Genomic DNA, 18462 nt, shown 5'->3' with positions numbered 1-18462 from the left:
TTTTATTTTATATTTTTATTTTATTTTTTTAAATTATTATTATTATTAATTTTATTATTATTTTATTATTTATTATTTTTATTATTTATTGTTATATTTCATTATTTTTTATTATTTTATTATTATTATTATTATTTTAAATTATTATTATTATATTATTATATTATTATTATTATTATTATTATATTATTATTATTATCTTATTATTATTATAGCCAAAATATCCAGTAAACCTGCTCAAAGACCAGAAAAATGTAAGAAAGGACCCTCGCCCCAACTTTTTTCACATCACTGTACCTGCTCCAATGGCTTGCAATCCTTTATATATAGTTTTGTCGTGAGTTTTGGCCGCATACGATTCCCTGTGTACCTGCAAACTGTGATGCATCGCTTCGGATATGGCCGACTGAACTTCTTCAGGTGATTCCCTCTGCTGAAACAAGAATAGAAGAAAAAAACACACATAAAAATCAAAAATAAACAGAATAAGTATTTCTGTGTTCTGCTCTGTGTTCTGCTTTGTGTTGGTTTCTTTTGCTTTTTTGTTTTGTTTTGTTTTTTGTTGTTTTATTTTTCTCGGGGTTTTTTTTAGGGGGGGGGGACGTGCAAAATACCCAATTCTATTGACGATTATCTTCAAGTATTAACATTATATAAATAATAATAGTAATAATAATAATAATAATAATAATAATAATAATAATAATAATAATAATAATAATAATAATAATAATAATAATAATAATAATAATAATAATAATAGTATCACACTGTTACCTTTCAATGTGGGCTTTTAGGGTAGGTGTGAAATAAATGCCCGCTGGACCATATGTCTTCATGGTTTTGTGCTGGTTTACTTCTGCTCGATACAGATCATGATTTTGGTCAGTCTCGCGAGCCGCCTGAAACTCATCAACAGACAAGTTTCGCAAGGCTCCAAGACGGGACATGCTGCCTATAGCGAGAACAGTCATTAATGTGTCTCGAACTCTGGAGGTGTCAGCCCATGTGGAATCGTCCGTCAGGCTTTTCAACAAGTCTTTTGTTGGGAGGTCTGTGCTGAGGTCTTTGTCCTCAGGCCATGCTCGCATTTTATCTGTTAAAGTTTTATCTTTAATCTTGGCAAAAGTTCTTTGAAACTCTGGAAAGGCTGTGCTGAGTGATCTTATAAGACTTGGATCCACCGTCGTCTTCCTTCTACAGGCTCCTAAATAATGGAAGGCCATCTGAGGTTCGTCTATAGTAAACTTATTCCTGGCCGTCACATATATCTGGGGGAAAATAAGAAAGAAAAGAAAAAGAATATGTATTTGCACTAGCCGAGAATTAATCTACATGAGTGGGGAATGGGAGGGGAGGTATTTTGTTACTGTGAAGTAACTTAAGAATTAGATAAATCTCATTTCTTTATAGAGACACCCCTCCCCCCCCCCCCCCCCCGAACTTTCCAAATTATCTCCCAGTAGAAGCCGATTCTTTACTCCGTAATTTTTGTGTTATCTAGACTAAGGAAACAAAACCAAACTCATAAATAACTTACGCCTTTTAAGACCTTGTCTTCTCTGATGTAATTATTGATGAACTGAACATTTCATATGAACCTTTTTTTTTAGACAGCCTTTATAAAGCGTTTACCACCCCGCCAATTTACAAAGAATTACAATTAGTATACCATCTGTTTGGAATTTCAGCAAAATAAATGAACTTAACTTCAATTTAAATTTTCCAGCAATATATAAATATTTATGAGCTGTTTGACGAAACTTTCTTCCACGGCCGACTATATGTTCCCAGGGAGTGAGATGCAGTTCAACGTTGGTTTGTTGTCATAATAAAAGAAAAGAAATGGACTGTATAGGCTATTCGAAAATAAGGTCTTTGTCCTCAGGCCATGCTCGCATTTTATCTGTTAAAGTTTTATCTTTAATCCTGGCAAAAGTTCTTTGAAACTCTGGGAAGGCTGTCCTGAGTGATCTTATTAGACATGGATCCACCGTCGTCTTCCTTCTATAAGCTCCTAAATAATGGAAGGCCATCTGAAGTTCGTCTATAGTAAATTTATTCCTGGCCGTCACATATATCTGGGGGAAAATAAGAAAGAAAAGAAAAAGAAAATGTATTTTACCAGACGAGAATTAATCTACATGAGTGGGGAGTGGGAGGGGAGGTATTTTTTACTCCGATGTAACTTAACAATTAGATAAATCTCTTTACATTTCTTTACTGAGACAACCCCCTCTTCCCCCCCCCCCCGAACTTTCCAAATTATCTCCCAGTAGAAGCCGATCCTTTACTCCGTAATTTTTGTATTACGTAGACTAAGGAAACAAAACCAAACTCATAAATTACTTACGCCTTTTAAGACCTTGTCTTCTCTGATGTAGTTATTGGGGCATTTCTCCGGGTTTATTGCAGACAAAGTCTTTGTGAAATATAGCACACTTTTATCTGTTTAATTAAAAAGAATAAACATAGATATTTTAATAATATAAAGCCGTGTGATTATTAGTTTTTTTTTAAAGAAATGTTTACTCCTTTACCGTCACACAGCTCACACTATGACATTATTTTTTCCGAGAAATGACCAGAAAAATGTAAGAAAGACAGGTGCATAGCCTTTTTTCTAAGACACAACTGTAGTAGTCGATGTGTTGATATAAACTTGTAAAGGGAATTAATCCTTGGTATGTGTACACCCTATGTTATATTCTCGAGTTGCAACCCTTGAACAATACAATTGTTACCGGTTGATTTGTCAGTTCATTACATCAACTATGCGCCGAGCGAGAATCGTACCCAGGACCTTATTATTATTATTATTATTATTATTATTATTATTATTATTATTATTATTATTATTATTATTATTATTATTATTATTATTATTATTATTATTATTATTATTATTATTATTATTATTATTATTATAGCCAAAATATCCAGTAAACCTGCTCAAAGACCAGAAAAATGTAAGAAAGACAGGTGCACCATGTTCATAATTAGTATTGCATACATACTGGGAACTACAGGTGACGACTGTGAGGACTCTACAGAAGGCGAAGCCTGGACGTCGGTCACGATGGGTGGCTCAAAATATGCTCTTGACGTGCTGGGCTCGTCCAATCTTAACTCTTCACTTTGCAAGCATTGTACTGGAATAAAAAGATATAGATGAACTGAACATTTCATATGAAACATTTTTAGACAGCCTTTATAAAGCGTTTACCACCCCACCCCCCCCCTACTCCCCCTCCCCACCCCCTCTCCTCCTCTTCCTCACCCTAGCCCAACTTTTTTCACATCACTGTACCTGCTCCAATGGCTTGCAATCCTTTATATATAGTTTTGTCGTGAGATTTGGCCGCATACGATTCCCTGTGTACCTGCAAACTGTGATGCATCGCTTCGGATATGGCGGACTGAACTTCTTCAGGTGATTCCCTGTGCTGAAACACGAAGAGAAAGAAAACACACAAAAAAAAAATCAAAAATCAACAGAAAAAGTATTTGTGTGCTCGGCTTTGTGTTGGTGTCTTTTTCTTTTCTTTTTTTTGTTTTGTTTTGTTTTTTGTTGTTTTATTTTTCGTGGGTTTTTTTTTTAAGGGGGGGAGGGGTGTTGTTATTTGTTATTTTCCTTGTCTTTTCTTTTTTTTTTTTTAACCGTCTACTCGGGATTCTGATTAAGAAAGAATAATAATACATAAATAAAGATAGAACAGATAGAAACAATTATATGCTAGACATATTAACAACGCTTTCAAACATTGAATACTTACTGCAAAGGCCACGCTTTTTCTCATTTCAGTGGCCGAGATTTTGGTGAGGCGTCTAAAAATGATTCCAGCATGGCTTGATGTCAGCTGACGGCCGGACGAAGTGCAAAACACCCATTTGGATTGCACTGGTCTTTTATCTAAATACCTGAAATAATTGTTTTAAAACACAAACCAAAAAAAAAAAAATATTAAAGAATCAATAATCCCATGAGTTGGCAAATTCTACGATTATCTTCAAGTATTAACATTATATAAATAATAATATTAATAGTAATATTAATAATAATAATAATAATAATAATAATAATAATAATAATAATAATAATAATAATAATAATAATAATAATAATAATAATAATAATAATAATAATAATAATAACAATAATAATAATAATAATAATAATAATAATAATAATAATATAATAATAATAATAATAATAATAATAATAATAATAATAATAATAATAATAATAATAATAATAATAATAATAATAATAATAATAGTATCACACTGTTACCTTTCAATGTGGGCTTTTAGGGTAGGTGTGAAATAAATGCCCGCTGGACCATATGTCTTCATGGTTTTGTGCTGGTTTACTTCTGCTCGATACAGATCATGATTTTGGTCAGTCTCGCGAGCCGCCTGAAACTCATCAACAGACAAGTTTCGCAAGGCTCCAAGACGGGACATGCTGCCTATAGCGAGAACAGTCATTAATGTGTCCCGAACTCTGGAGGTGTCAGTCCACGTGGACTCGTCCGTCAGGCTTTTCAACAAGTCTTTTGTTGGGAGGTCTGTGCTGAGGTCTATCGCTATGCCAAGAAGAAAAAAAAAGTAAAGTAAACAGAAAGGAGATAAAATCAATAACGCCTCAATTTGATCGTCTTTGATTGTATTTGATTGTATTTTATTGTTATTTATTTATTTATTTATTTATTTATTTATTTATCCATCGATTGATTGATTCATTTATTTATTCATTTATTTATGTATTTATTTATTTAATCATTTATTTATTTAATTTTTTGTTTGTTTTTGTTTTGTTTTGTTTTGTGTGGCTCGATGGAGTGGAAAGGAATTGAAAGTGTATCAATGGATAATTACCTTTCGTTGTTTTATTTATTTCATTCGACCGCATCCTCTTCGATACCCGAAATGGTATGAGGGCGGCAGAAACGGTAGACAGAAGCATCTTTACTTGTGAGGCTAGTTTTTTCTCTGCCAAATATAAAGCACGGGATTCTTCCAGCCATTTAAGAAAATTCTGAAAATAATTTAGAAAAAACAAATGCACCATAAAATAAAAACGACACCAAAACAAAAACAAACAACAAACAAATAAAATCAACAAACAAATTAAAAAAAAAAACAATTAAAAATAATCCAGCAACACTTTTGAACTTTAAAGATAGATTAATGCATTTTTATAGTAGACATATACTTACGCGGAAAGCCCACAACTTATTGTAGCATCCGGAGGCCACTTTATCTCCCTGATGCTGCAGTTGCTCCTTCAGTGGACGAAGTATTCTTACTTTGAAAACACCCGTAATACTCTGGTTGTCGTCGGCCGGCTCCTGTTCATGGAGAGAAAAAAGAATATGACAAAACAATAAAAATGAATAAAAGCAATATTAAAAACAAAACAACCCATTAAAAACAAACGTAAACAAAGAGAGAACTATATACGAGGGTCTTGTATCGACATATTTATTAGAAACGAGATGAAATATATTCTCACTCTACCTTGAAGATTAGTTCCAGGTTCCGCGACCTGTTTAAAGAAAACAAACAGTCTAGGGTTAAAATGTCTTTGTCTAGCAGCATCCATTAATTAATGGGCAAGGTGAGGGTCCTTTGTCCCTCTTTCTTTATTTATGAAATTATAGGACATGAAAACATGAAAAGACTTTAATCGGACAACAGTTGCCCAATCTTACACTTTCAGAGATTTTTGCATGATAAATATGCAATTTTAAGTACAAAAGCAGAATAGTAAATAGAGTCTTCAACAATTAATGAATTGCCAATGGAAATACGTGTAACTAAAAAATGAAAAAAAAAATAAATGTACGTAAATCATTCTTACCTTCCCTTTGTTTTCAGAACATCAAATCGACGCCCCCTGGCTATAATAGGATCCACTTTGTGCACTCTTATAAGGTGTCGCGCCAAATGTGTGGGCTGTTTTTCACAAAGGTGACAATTGAACCTAAACACAGATCAGAAAAATAAGGGAGCTATGTTTTTACACAGAAAAACTACATATGGCAACAGTGAATTAGCCTTCAAAAAATTATTGCACTAGAACACTTCATTGTATTTTCTACCGATACATCTTTCACAAACACACAACACACACACACACACACACACACACACACACACACACACACACACGATAAAATCTAATATCCAAAATCACAGAATTTCTAATACAAGAACAGTAAATACCTTTTCATGACTGCAAAAGAAACTTTGGATGCGTATACTGGAATACTACTTTAGATTAATAACACTTTTTCTATGAAATGCCTCGAATGAAATTTCTACGAGTGTGAAGAGACAAATGCCAGAGTGTGAAGAGAGAAATGCCAGTAAATCACCCCTTTTTATCACATGCGCGACGCGGCGAATGGACCAAGACGATATTGCGTAGGCTGAAGAGGACAATACTAACCAATCAAATATCGACAAGTGAGAGGTATTGAAGATTAAACAACGCAGTATGTGTGTGTGTGTGTGTTGTGTGTGTGTGTGTGTGTGTGTGTGTGTGTTTCGCTCCCGATGACACCAATCATTCGCGTTAGTGCGAGTACCAGAAGAGGCCGCTGCCAACTGCTTTTTTTTCTGTCCCTTAATAGGCTTTTGCGAAGCGGAATTCGTCAACTGCGTGTTAAGTGTTGCTGTTAGCTGTAGACGCGTTGTAAAGCGCTTTGAGCACGATTGCCTCGCTCGGCGCATAGTTGAGTCCTGGATAAAAATGTTCTTTACTCACATTCTCTCACCGTACTCGGATGTAGAACTAGTTAGTAATGTTTTCTCCGACCTGTCGGTCCCGCTCTGCGTGTTAAGTGTTGCTGTTGGCTGCAGACGCGTTGTAAAACGATTTGAGCACGATTGCCTCCCTCGGCGCATAGTTGAGTCCTCGATAAAAAAAGGATCTTTACTCACATTCTCTCACCGTAGTCAGGTGTTAGACTAATACCTGTCAGTTAGTAGTTTTTTCTACGTCCTGTCGTGTCCCGCTCTGCATGTTCAGTGTTGCGGTCTGCTGCAGACGCGTTGTAAAGCGCTTTGAGCAAGTTACTGGATAAGTTGGCTATAATAATAATAATAATAATAATAATAATAATAATAATAATAATAATAATAATAATAATATAATAATAATAATAATAATAATAATAACAATAATATAATAAATATAATATATATAATTAATCACATTAGTAGTTCAAGGGAATTAATCCTTGGTATTTGTACACCCTATTTTATCTTCTTGAGTTGCATCCCTTGAAAACGAGTACATGGCCGTGACTTTACTAGTGTTTTCTCCATCCTGTCGTGTCCCGCTCTCCGTGTTAACTGTTGCTGTTGGCTGTAGACGCGTTGTAAAGCGCTTTGAGCACGATTGCCTCGCTCGGCGCATAGTAGAGTCCTCGATAAAAAGGATCTTTACTCACATTCTCTCACCGTAATCAGGTGTAAGACTAATACCTGTCAGTTAGTAGTGATTTTTCCGTCCTCTCGTGTCCCGCTCTGCGTGTTAACTGTTGCTGTTGGCTGTAGACGCGTTGTAAAGCGCTTTGAGCACGATTGCCTCGCTCGGCGCATAGTAGAGTCCTCGATAAAAAGGATCTTTACTCACATTCTCCACCGTAGTCGGATGTAGAACTGGTTAGTAATGTTTTCTCCGTCCTCTCGTGTCCCGCTCTGCGTGTTAACTGTTGCTGTTGGCTGCAGACGCGTTGTAAAACGATTTGAGCACGATTGCCTCGCTCGGCGCATAGTAGAGTCCTCGATAAAAAGGATCTTTACTCACATTCTCTCACCGTAGTCGGATGTAGAACTGGTTAGTAATGTTTTCTCCGTCCTCTCGTGTCCCGCTCTGCGTGTTAACTGTTGCTGTTGGCTGCAGACGCGTTGTAAAACGATTTGAGCACGATTGCCTCCTCGGCGCATAGTTGAGTCCTCGATAAAAAGGATCTTTACTCACATTCTCTCACCGTAGTCGGATGTAGAACTGGTTAGTAATGTTTTCTCCGTCCTCTCGTGTCCCGCTCTGCGTGTTAACTGTTGTGTTGCTGGACCGTTGTAAAGCGCTTTGAGCACGTACTGGATACGTGGCGTAATCAATAATATATAATAAAAATAATATATATATAAAAAAGTAATAGATATTTATAAACATTATAAATAATAAAAATAATATAATAATAGTAAGAAATAAACTTTGTATTATAATATTATTTTAATTTAATATTGAAACTACCGTCCTGTTCGAGTCGTTCCCGCATTTGACTGTTTTCAAACGTTGCTTGGCTGTGATCGTTTGTAAAACGACGAGCACGATGCTCGTCGTGCGCATAAAGAGTTCTCGATAACAAAGGATCTTACCTTCACATTCTCTCACCGTAATGGATTAGAACATGGTTTAGTAATGTTTTTCTCGTTCCTGTCTGTCCGCTCGCGTGTTAACTGTTGCTGTTGGCTGAGACCGTTGTAAAACGCTTTGAGCCACGATTGCCTCGCTCGGCGCAATGTAATCCCCTCAAAAAGGATCTTTACTCACATTCTCTGCACCGTATCGGTGATTTGGGAAAGAACTAGTTAGAACTGTTGCTTCCGTCTCACGTTCCGCCTTGAGAGTATAAAATTTGCAGTTGGCTGAGACGCGTTGAAAACTTTTGGGCAACAAAAAAATCAAAAAAGGTCTTGCCCCTCAAACGAAGCCATGAGGAGAAATAATTAAATGCTCGTTGCGTGAGTCCGCTGCAGAACTTTTGGGGACCAAAAAACAACTGTTGGCGAATTGGTAAAGAGCCTATTGAGGAGAAATAAAATTAAAATGCATTCGAATAAGAATCGGCTAGGAAAGCTATATGGTGGTGTTACAAATAAATAAAATAATTTTTAATTTAATAATATTAAAATATATATATAATACTAATAAAATAATAATAATAATAATATTAATAATATATAATAATCATAATTGAGACTTAATATGTGTAATAATAATAAAAAAAATAATTTAATAATAATAAAATAATAAATAATAATAAAATAATAATAATAATAATAATAATAATAATAATAAAATTATATAATAATTAAATAAAAATAATATAATTAATTAATAATAATAATAAAATAATAATAATTTTGTTAATAATATTTTAATCAACAACAAAGTCCTGGTTCGAGCCTCGTTCGGCTGCATAGTTGAAGAATTAACTGACAAACCAACGGTAGTCCATTGTGTTGATCATTTTTATATTAAAACGAGTACAGCGAGAGAGTGTGAGTAAGAGACTTTTTTCAAGGACTCAACTATCAAGGAATTAATCCTTTGGTAATTTGTACAACCCTAATGTATAAACTAAGTTGCATCCCTAAAACTGAGTAAATGGCTCGTCCTAGTGTTTTTTTTTTCATTGCATGTCTCGCTGCGTTTAAGTGTGCTTCGTGCGGAACCCTTTGGTAAAACGATAGAGTATATAATTTCCCAACAGACAAACAAAAACCTGTTGGCGAATTGCGCTCAACAGAAGCCTATTGAGGGACGAATAAAATTAAAATGCAGTTGGCGAATGAAGAATCGCGCTTCGCAGAAGCCTTTTGGGGGACAAAAAAAAAAAAAAACAACAAAACCTGTTGGCGAATTGCGCTCAACAGAAGCCTATTGAGGGAGAAATAAAATTAAAATGCAGTTGGCGAATGAAGAATCGCGCTTCGCAAAAGCCTTTTGGGGGACAAAAAAACAAAAAAAAAAAAACAAAAAAAACAACACCAAAACCTGTTGGCGAATTGCGCTCAACAGAAGCCTATTGAGGGAGAAATAAAATTAAAATGCAGTTGGCGAATGAAGAATCGCGCTTCGCAGAAGCCTTTTGGGGGACAAAAAAAAAAACAAAAAAAAAACAACAAAACCTGTTGGCGAATTGCGCTCAACAGAAGCCTATTGAGGGAGAAATAAAATTAAAATGCAGTTGGCGAATGAAGAATCGCGCTGCGGAGAAGCCTTTTGGGGGACAAAAAACCAAAAAAACAAAAACAACAAAACCTGTTGGCGAATTGCGCTCAACAGAAGCCTATTGAGGGAGAAATAAAATTAAAATGCAGTTGGCGAATGAAGAATCGCGCTGCGGAGAAGCCTTTTGGGGGACAAAAAAAACAAACAAAAAAAACAACAAAACCTGTTTTGCGCTCAACAGAAGCCTATTGAGGGAGAAAAGGAAATGTGCGGAATGCCGATAGATGCGCAGCGAGCGAATGTTAGAAAATGCACTTGGCGAACTACAGATGCCTGTTAGGGGACAAAAAAAAAAACAAAAGAGAAAAAAGTGCCTCTGGACGGAGGAGGAAAAAAAAAACAAAAACAAAAAAAATTATATATATATATATATTAGTTATATACACTGTCCACCCACCGCGCACCGCGCGCCGACAAGCCGAGCCCAGTCAAGTCATGGCAGGTGGAGAGGTGGCCGAGACAAACCCTGCTGGATGGGGGGATAATCTCAGCGTCCGAGGATCTCAGCTCGATAAGGTCTGATTTCACCAAGCCCGTTCCCTGGGCTGTTTTCTTCGACGGAACTATAGGTCACAACTAGTCCCGCCGTTCTTCACTCGACCGATCGTTCTCGCCATCTTTCCCGGGGTCTCTTGGTTACCTCTTCGGTACCGTTAGGTGCGCGCGCTTCTCCGACTTCCGTCGCCTGCCTGCCTCGGGTATTCAACCATCCTTTGTCACCAGCTCGGGGTCTGTGGGGGGAGGCGCTACCGTTAGGTCCCGAGATGGTTCACGACAGAATCTCATTTCTCTCTCCCCCTTCCTTCCTTCCAACCGTTCTCTCCAACTGTTTCGCCTGTGAATGGGAGGCGCTAGAACACCTCTGTTACCTCCCGACATTGTCACCCGCCCGATGAGTGACCTTTTGGTTACCGTTTCGTGGGCACGCTTGTCCGACTTCGGGCACCTGCCTGCATCAGGTATTCTTTGTCACCAGCTCTAAGTCTGAACCCCGTACGCCTCCTACCTTCTAGAAGACGCCGAGTATATGTTCACGACAGAATCTCATTTCTCTCTACCCCTTCCTTCCTTCCAACCGTTCTCTCCAACTGTTTCGCCTGTGAATGGGAGGCGCTAGAACACCTCTGTTACCTCCCGACATTGTCACCGCCCGATGAGTGACCCTTTTGGTTACCGTTTCGTGGGCACGCTTGTCCGACTTCGGGCACCTGCCTGCATCAGGTATTCTTTGTCACCAGCTCTAAGTCTGAACCCGTACGCCTCCTACCTTCTAGAAGACGCCGAGTATATGTTCACGACAGAATCTCATTTCTCTCTACCCTTCCTTCCTTCCAACCGTTCTCTCCAACTGTTTCGCCTGTGAATGGGAGGCGCTAGAACACCTCTGTTACCTCCCGACATTGTCACCCGCCCGATGAGTGACCCTTTTGGTTACCGTTTCGTGGGCACGCTTGTCCGACTTCGGGCACCTGCCTGCATCAGGTATTCTTTGTCACCAGCTCTAAGTCTGAACCCCGTACGCCTCCTACCTTCTAGAAGACGCCGAGTATATGTTCACGACAGAATCTCATTTCTCTCTACCCCTTCCTTCCTTCCAACCGTTCTCTCCAACTGTTTCGCCTGTGAATGGGAGGCGCTAGAACACCTCTGTTACCTCCCGACATTGTCACCCGCCCGATGAGTGACCCTTTTGGTTACCGTTTCGTGGGCACGCTTGTCCGACTTCGGGCACCTGCCTGCATCAGGTATTCTTTGTCACCAGCTCTAAGTCTGAACCCCGTACGCCTCCTACCTTCTAGAAGACGCCGAGTATATGTTCACGACAGAATCTCATTTCTCTCTACCCTTCCTTCCTTCCAACCGTTCTCTCCAACTGTTTCGCCTGTGAATGGGAGGCGCTAGAACACCTCTGTTACTCCCGACATTGTCACCCGCCCGATGAGTGACCCTTTTGGTTACCGTTTCGTGGGCACGCTTGTCCGACTTCGGGCACCTGCCTGCATCAGGTATTCTTTGTCACCAGCTCTAAGTCTGAACCCCGTACGCCTCCTACCTTCTAGAAGACGCCGAGTATATGTTCACGACAGAATCTCATTTCTCTCTACCCCTTCCTTCCTTCCAACCGTTCTCTCCAACTGTTTCGCCTGTGAATGGGAGGCGCTAGAACACCTCTGTTACCTCCCGACATTGTCACCCGCCCGATGAGTGACCCTTTTGGTTACCGTTTCGTGGGCACGCTTGTCCGACTTCGGGCACCTGCCTGCATCAGGTATTCTTTGTCACCAGCTCTAAGTCTGAACCCCGTGCGCCTCCTACCTTCTAGAAGACGCCGAGTATATGTTCACGACAGAATCTCGTTTCTCTCTCCGCCTTCCTTCCTTCCAACCGTTCTCTCCAACTGTTTCGCCTGTGAATGGGAGGCGCTAGAACACCTCTGTTACCTCCCGACATTGTCACCCGCCCGATGAGTGACCCTTTTGGTTACCGTTTCGTGGGCACGCTTGTCCGACTTCGGGCACCTGCCTGCATCAGGTATTCTTTGTCACCAGCTCTAAGTCTGAACCCCGTACGCCTCCTACCTTCTAGAAGACGCCGAGTATATGTTCACGACAGAATCTCATTTCTCTCTACCCCTTCCTTCCTTCCAACCGTTCTCTCCAACTGTTTCGCCTGTGAGGGGAGGCGCTAGAACACTACTGGTACCTCCCGACATTGCCACCCGCCCGCTGAGTGACCCGTTCCGAGCTGAGATGGCCCTTGTCCAACCTTACTCGCTACTTTGGTAACCGTCCCGCATGAAGTCTCCCAGCAGTAGCCGCTAGATATCGCACTACAATGTTATCACGACCAATCAAGGCAACCCAATTGACTAAAAACGATCTGATGGGCTTTCAGCGATTTGTCAAGTCTCGTCGTGTCTACCAAACTGCAACGGGCCAGCCCATCGCCCGACAAACCCTGATGTCAGGAGAGCGTGAAACGGGGTTAGGGTCTTCGCCCGCGAATGACACTGCCCTCGCAAAATCAATCGTATTGTCCAACTAGCTCAGGCGCTGGAAGATGTCCAGCGGAGTAGGGAGCTAGAAGGTGCCTAGCTCATTAGGGGAAGCCAGAAGTTGGCTAGCCAAGTCGAGAGGTTGGGTGCTAGAAGGTGCCTAGCAAAGACATTGTTTCAGACGTACGATTGATTTTGCGCGACAACCGTCACACCCCAGTTGAAGAACGAAACTCCGCAACATGATATCCAGCCATTAGAATTCACCGGACGACGGGCAGATCGTTGCAGAGTGATATCGTTGGTCGCTGTCATGGTCACCGCACATGCGACTGCCCACCAGCGACTTTATTTCGCTCGGTTGCGTATCCCTGTGTAAGCCCACGCCTCGATAGATCGCGTGTACATAGTAGCGTGATACCATTTAGAAGCTGCCTGCATCATAAAGGACGGGAAACGACATACGATATATATCTCAAGCCAAAGTCATAGCATTTCCTCGCAGCAGAAGAACGGCCCGACCATCTCAAACTCTTCCCTCTTGGCACCATTCGTTAGGCATCCCCTCACCGTATCAACCTCACTCGGTCTGTCTGTCAATCATCCACCTCATTAGCCTCCCTGCCTTTCAGCCAAATCGCATTCCGTCAATTCCGTATAGCCGACCAAACAGCCCGAAATCTCCTTCCATCGCTCGCGAATCTACAATAGCGCTGCCGGCTAGCGCCGCTATCCGCAGATTTCGCGCAGACTAGGATGTCATAGGGGCAATCGTCCGTACCTGATAAGCTTCCATCACTTCACTCAGTCTCTGCGGAACTGGTGACTTTCCTTCAATTCCGATAAGGTTTCGGCCTTTTAGCATGTGCGTGCTTAGTTTTCAACATCAGCACGGCACGCGTTTGGGCTAGCAACAGTCCCCGTCAAAGAGTTTCTGACCGCCTGCCTTCGTACTCTCACGGGGTCCCATCAAAGCCACCAACTGACTCACTGCTACCGACGTACACAAGGACTCGGACACTTTCAGCCAAATCGCATTCCGTCAATTCCGTATAGCCGACCAAACAGCCCGAAATCTCCTTCCATCGCTCGCGAATCTACAATAGCGCTGCCGGCTAGCGCCGCTATCCGCAGATTTCGCGCAGACTAGGATGTCATAGGGGCAATCGTCCGTACCTGATAAGCTTCCCTCACTCCACTCAGTCCTCTGCGGAACTGGTGACTTTCCGTCAATTCCGATAAGGTTTCGGCCTTTTAGCATGTGCGTGCTTAGTTTTCAACATCAGCACGGCACGCGTTTGGGCTAGCAACAGTCCCCGTCAAAGAGTTTCTGACGCCTGCCTTCGTACTCTCACGGGGTCCCATCAAAGCCACCAACTGACTCACTGCTACCGACGTACACAAGGACTCGGACACTTTCAGCCAAATCGCATTCCGTCAATTCCGTATAGCCGACCAAACAGCCCGAAATCTCCTTCCATCGCTCGCGAATCTACAATAGCGCTGCCGGCTAGCGCCGCTATCCGCAGATTTCGCGCAGACGAGGATGTCATAGGGGCAATCGTCCGTACCTGATAAGCTTCCCTCTCTCCACTCAGTCCTCTGCGGAACTGGTGACTTTCCGTCAATTCCGATAAGGTTTCGGCCTTTAGCATGTGCGTGCTTAGTTTTCAACATCAGCACGGCACGCGTTTGGGCTAGCAACAGTCCCCGTCAAAGAGTTTCTGACTGCCTGCCTTCGTACTCTCACGGGGGCCCATCAAAGCCACCAACTGACTCACTGCTACCGACGTACACAAGGACTCGGACACTTTCAGCCAAATCGCATTCCGTCAATTCCGTATAGCCGACCAAACAGCCCGAAATCTCCTTCCATCGCTCGCGAATCTACAATAGCGCTGCCGGCTAGCGCCGCTATCCGCAGATTTCGCGCAGACGAGGATGTCATAGGGGCAATCGTCCGTACCTGATAAGCTTCCCTCTCTCCACTCAGTCCTCTGCGGAACTGGTGACTTTCCGTCAATTCCGATAAGGTTTCGGCCTTTTAGCATGTGCGTGCTTAGTTTTCAACATCAGCACGGCACGCGTTTGGGCTAGCAACAGTCCCCGTCAAAGAGTTTCTGACCGCCTGCCTTCGTACTCTCACGGGGTCCCATCAAAGCCACCAACTGACTCACTGCTACCGACGTACACAAGGACTCGGACACTTTCAGCCAAATCGCATTCCGTCAATTCCGTATAGCCGACCAAACAGCCCGAAATCTCCTTCCATCGCTCGCGAATCTACAATAGCGCTGCCGGCTAGCGCCGCTATCCGCAGATTTCGCGCAGACGAGGATGTCATAGGGGCAATCGTCCGTACCTGATAAGCTTCCCTCTCTCCACTCAGTCCTCTGCGGAACTGGTGACTTTCCGTCAATTCCGATAAGGTTTCGGCCTTTTAGCATGTGCGTGCTTAGTTTTCAACATCAGCACGGCACGCGTTTGGGCTAGCAACAGTCCCCGTCAAAGAGTTTCTGACGGCCTGCCTTCTTACTCTCACGGGGTCCCATCAAAGCCACCAACTACTGACTCACTGCTCCCGACGTACACAAGGACTCGGACACCACTCACTTTACTTCTGACACGACACCACCTCAACGCCGGACATGCATGCGGCAATGGCTTTGCAAACTTTCGAAACCAACGCAACCGCTGGAACCCTCCGGCCATAAACACAACCGACCACAGAATTGACCCTGGACGGGAAGCAGCGCTCGCCTCACTACCTCGCCGGCCTGTCAGCAACGTAAGCAACGCACAATATCTAGGGGGGGAAACCGTCATAGCGCACTGACAGCGATTCATCATAGCCCGACCACAGAATTGACCCTAGACGGGGAGCTGCGCTCGCCCTTGAACATCACTGGCCCGTCTACAACGTATCATCGCACAATATCTAGGGGGGAAGGCAGCGCAAATCGTGGGACGTATTTTCTCGATTTTCTGCTACATCGCTCCCCTACTATACGTCCCAAACCCCTGGTAAGGTAGCCCTTTTCCTCTTACGGACTACTAAAAAAAAAATTTTTTTTGGTGCAAATTCAGATTCGACCCCAGGCACGTATGGCAAACCCGAGCCCGACCTCCGAACAGCCCGAATTTACCATCGCACTACTCTAACGAAGTAGCAGGAACGCGTTTAACGCTGGAAAACCAAAAGTGCCTCAGGACGCCAAGCGAGTACAGGGCCCTAACCGGAAGGGCGCCGAAGTTCAAAACCGGTCGGCGATGGGGAGGTCCCAGGTGCGATCATAGGTGGTGGGTTTATTTCATTCAAATACGCTCCGTAGAGGAAATGCGCTCGACCAAAGTTTTTTTCCCTCGGCTCTCCCAGAGCTTAGCGGGGGAAGGTCCCAGCGCTCGATTAATCTGATGCAGTGGCGAGCTTCTTCACGCAGGGACGCCCGTGCGGTCACGCCTGGAATCGACGAGGCGATAAAATCGTACGAATAAAGCTCCCGAACAGGGATTTGAACCCCGGGACGGTTGGCCCACCCGTGGCCCAACTCGTTCGAGCCCGAGTCGTCGATCGCCCGACTCTAGCGAAGTAGCGGGAACGCGTTTAACACTCCGCCAAGCGAGTACAGGGCCCTAACCGGAAGGGGCCGGAAGTCCAAAACCTGTCGGCAATGGGGAGGTCCCAGGTGCGATCATAGGTGGTGGGTTTATTTCATTCAAATACGCTCCGTAGAGGAAATGCGCTCGACCAAAGTTTTTTCCCTCGGCTCTCCCAGCGCTTAGCGGGGGAGCGTCCCAGCGCTAGAGTCCTTCTCGGCCGTTGCGAGAGCCTCTTGACGCGGGGACGCCCGTGCGGTCAAGCCTGGAATCGACGAGGCGATAAAATCGTATGAATAAAGCTCCCAAACCGGGATTTGAACCCCGGCACGGTTGGCCGACACGTGGCCCAACTCGGTCGAGCCCGAGTCGTCGATCGCCCGACTCTAGCGAAGTAGCGGGAACGCTTTTAACACTCCACCAAGCGAGTACAGGGCCCTAACCGGAAGGGGCCGGAAGTTCAAAACCTGTCGGCAATGGGGAGGTCCCAGGTGCGATCATAGGTGGTGGGTTTATTTCATTCAAATACGCTCCGTAGAGGAAATGCGCTCGACCAAAGTTTTTTCCCTCGGCTCTCTCAGTGCTTACCGCGGGAGGGTTCCAGCGCTCGATTAATCTGATGCAGTAGCGAGAGCTTTCGCGCCTGGACACCCGTGCGGTAAAGCTTCGAATCGACGAGGCGATAAAATCGTATGAATAAAGCTTCCAAACCGGGATTTGAACCCGGCACGGTTGGCCGACACGTGGCCCAACTCGGTCGAGCCCGAGTCGTCGATCGCCCGACTCTAGCGAAGTAGCGGGAACGCTTTTAACACTCCACCAAGCGAGTACAGGGCCCTAACCGGAAGGGGCCGGAAGTTCAAAACCTGTCGGCAATGGGGAGGTCCCAGGTGCGATCATAGGTGGTGGGTTTATTTCATTCAAATACGCTCCGTAGAGGAAATGCGCTCGACCAAAGTTTTTTTCCCTCGGCTCTCTCAGTGCTTACCGCGGGAGGGTTCCAGCGCTCGATTAATCTGATGCAGTAGCGAGAGCTTTCGCGCCTGGACACCCGTGCGGTAAAGCTTCGAATCGACGAGGCGATAAAATCGTATGAATAAAGCTCCCAAACCGGGATTTGAACCCCGGCACGGTTGGCCGACACGTGGCCCAACTCGGTCGAGCCCGAGTCGTCGATCGCCCGACTCTAGCGAAGTAGCGGGAACGCTTTTAACACTCCACCAAGCGAGTACAGGGCCCTAACCGGAAGGGGCCGGAAGTTCAAAACCTGTCGGCAATGGGGAGGTCCCAGGTGCGATCATAGGTGGTGGGTTTATTTCATTCAAATACGCTCCGTAGAGGAAATGCGCTCGACCAAAGTTTTTTCCCTCGGCTCTCTCAGTGCTTACCGCGGGAGGGTTCCAGCGCTCGATTAATCTGATGCAGTAGCGAGAGCTTTCGCGCCTGGACACCCGTGCGGTAAAGCTTCGAATCGACGAGGCGATAAAATCGTATGAATAAAGCTCCCAAACCGGGATTTGAACCCCGGCACGGTTGGCCGACACGTGGCCCAACTCGGTCGAGCCCGAGTCGTCGATCGCCCGACTCTAGCGAAGTAGCGGGAACGCTTTTAACACTCCACCAAGCGAGTACAGGGCCCTAACCGGAAGGGGCCGGAAGTTCAAAACCTGTCGGCAATGGGGAGGTCCCAGGTGCGATCATAGGTGGTGGGTTTATTTCATTCAAATACGCTCCGTAGAGGAAATGCGCTCGACCAAAGTCTTTTCCCTCGGCTCTCTCAGTGCTTACCGCGGGAGGGTTCCAGCGCTCGATTAATCTGATGCAGTAGCGAGAG

General features: G+C 43.6%; 2 protein-coding genes across 2 annotated transcripts; both read right to left on the bottom strand.

Annotated features, from left to right (window-relative positions):
• Positions 1-288: 288 nt before the first annotated feature.
• On the bottom strand, positions 289-1434 carry LOC144957119 (uncharacterized). Its single transcript, XM_078888112.1, has 2 exons — positions 778-1434; positions 289-433 (listed from the first exon to the last, which is right to left on the bottom strand). Exons 1-2 carry the CDS (start codon positions 1224-1226, stop codon positions 289-291), a joined length of 594 nt encoding a protein of 197 aa, XP_078744238.1. The 5' UTR covers positions 1227-1434.
• On the bottom strand, positions 1249-5389 carry LOC144957117 (uncharacterized). Its single transcript, XM_078888111.1, has 7 exons — positions 5223-5389; positions 4882-5041; positions 4295-4589; positions 3777-3921; positions 3311-3446; positions 3018-3152; positions 1249-1271 (listed from the first exon to the last, which is right to left on the bottom strand). The coding sequence occupies exons 2-7, from the start codon at positions 4967-4969 to the stop codon at positions 1249-1251; spliced, it is 822 nt and encodes a 273-aa protein (XP_078744237.1). The 5' UTR covers positions 4970-5041; positions 5223-5389.
• Positions 5390-18462: the final 13073 nt, after the last annotated feature.

Source organism: Berghia stephanieae, chromosome 11 (assembly GCF_034508935.2).
Source record: "Berghia stephanieae isolate SIO BIC M18660-M18661 chromosome 11, UCSD_Bste_1.3, whole genome shotgun sequence".
NCBI classification, from domain to species: Eukaryota; Metazoa; Mollusca; class Gastropoda; order Nudibranchia; family Aeolidiidae; genus Berghia; species Berghia stephanieae.
Note: the sequence above shows the minus strand (reverse complement) of the source record. Positions and strands in the feature narration are given on the sequence as shown.

Coding starts and splice junctions, on each gene's coding strand:
- LOC144957119 (XM_078888112.1), bottom strand. CDS start 1,226: ATGGCCTTCCATTATTTAGGAGCCTGTAGAAGGAAGACGACGGTGGAT. Junction 434..777: donor CTAAAAGCCCACATTGAAAG/GTAACAGTGTGA, acceptor TTCTTGTTTCAG/CAGAGGGAATCACCTGAAGA.
- LOC144957117 (XM_078888111.1), bottom strand. CDS start 4,969: ATGCTTCTGTCTACCGTTTCTGCCGCCCTCATACCATTTCGGGTATCG. Junction 4,590..4,881: donor AATAAATAAAACAACGAAAG/GTAATTATCCAT, acceptor TTCTTGGCATAG/CGATAGACCTCAGCACAGAC. Junction 3,153..3,310: donor ATTGCAAGCCATTGGAGCAG/GTACAGTGATGT, acceptor TTTTTATTCCAG/TACAATGCTTGCAAAGTGAA.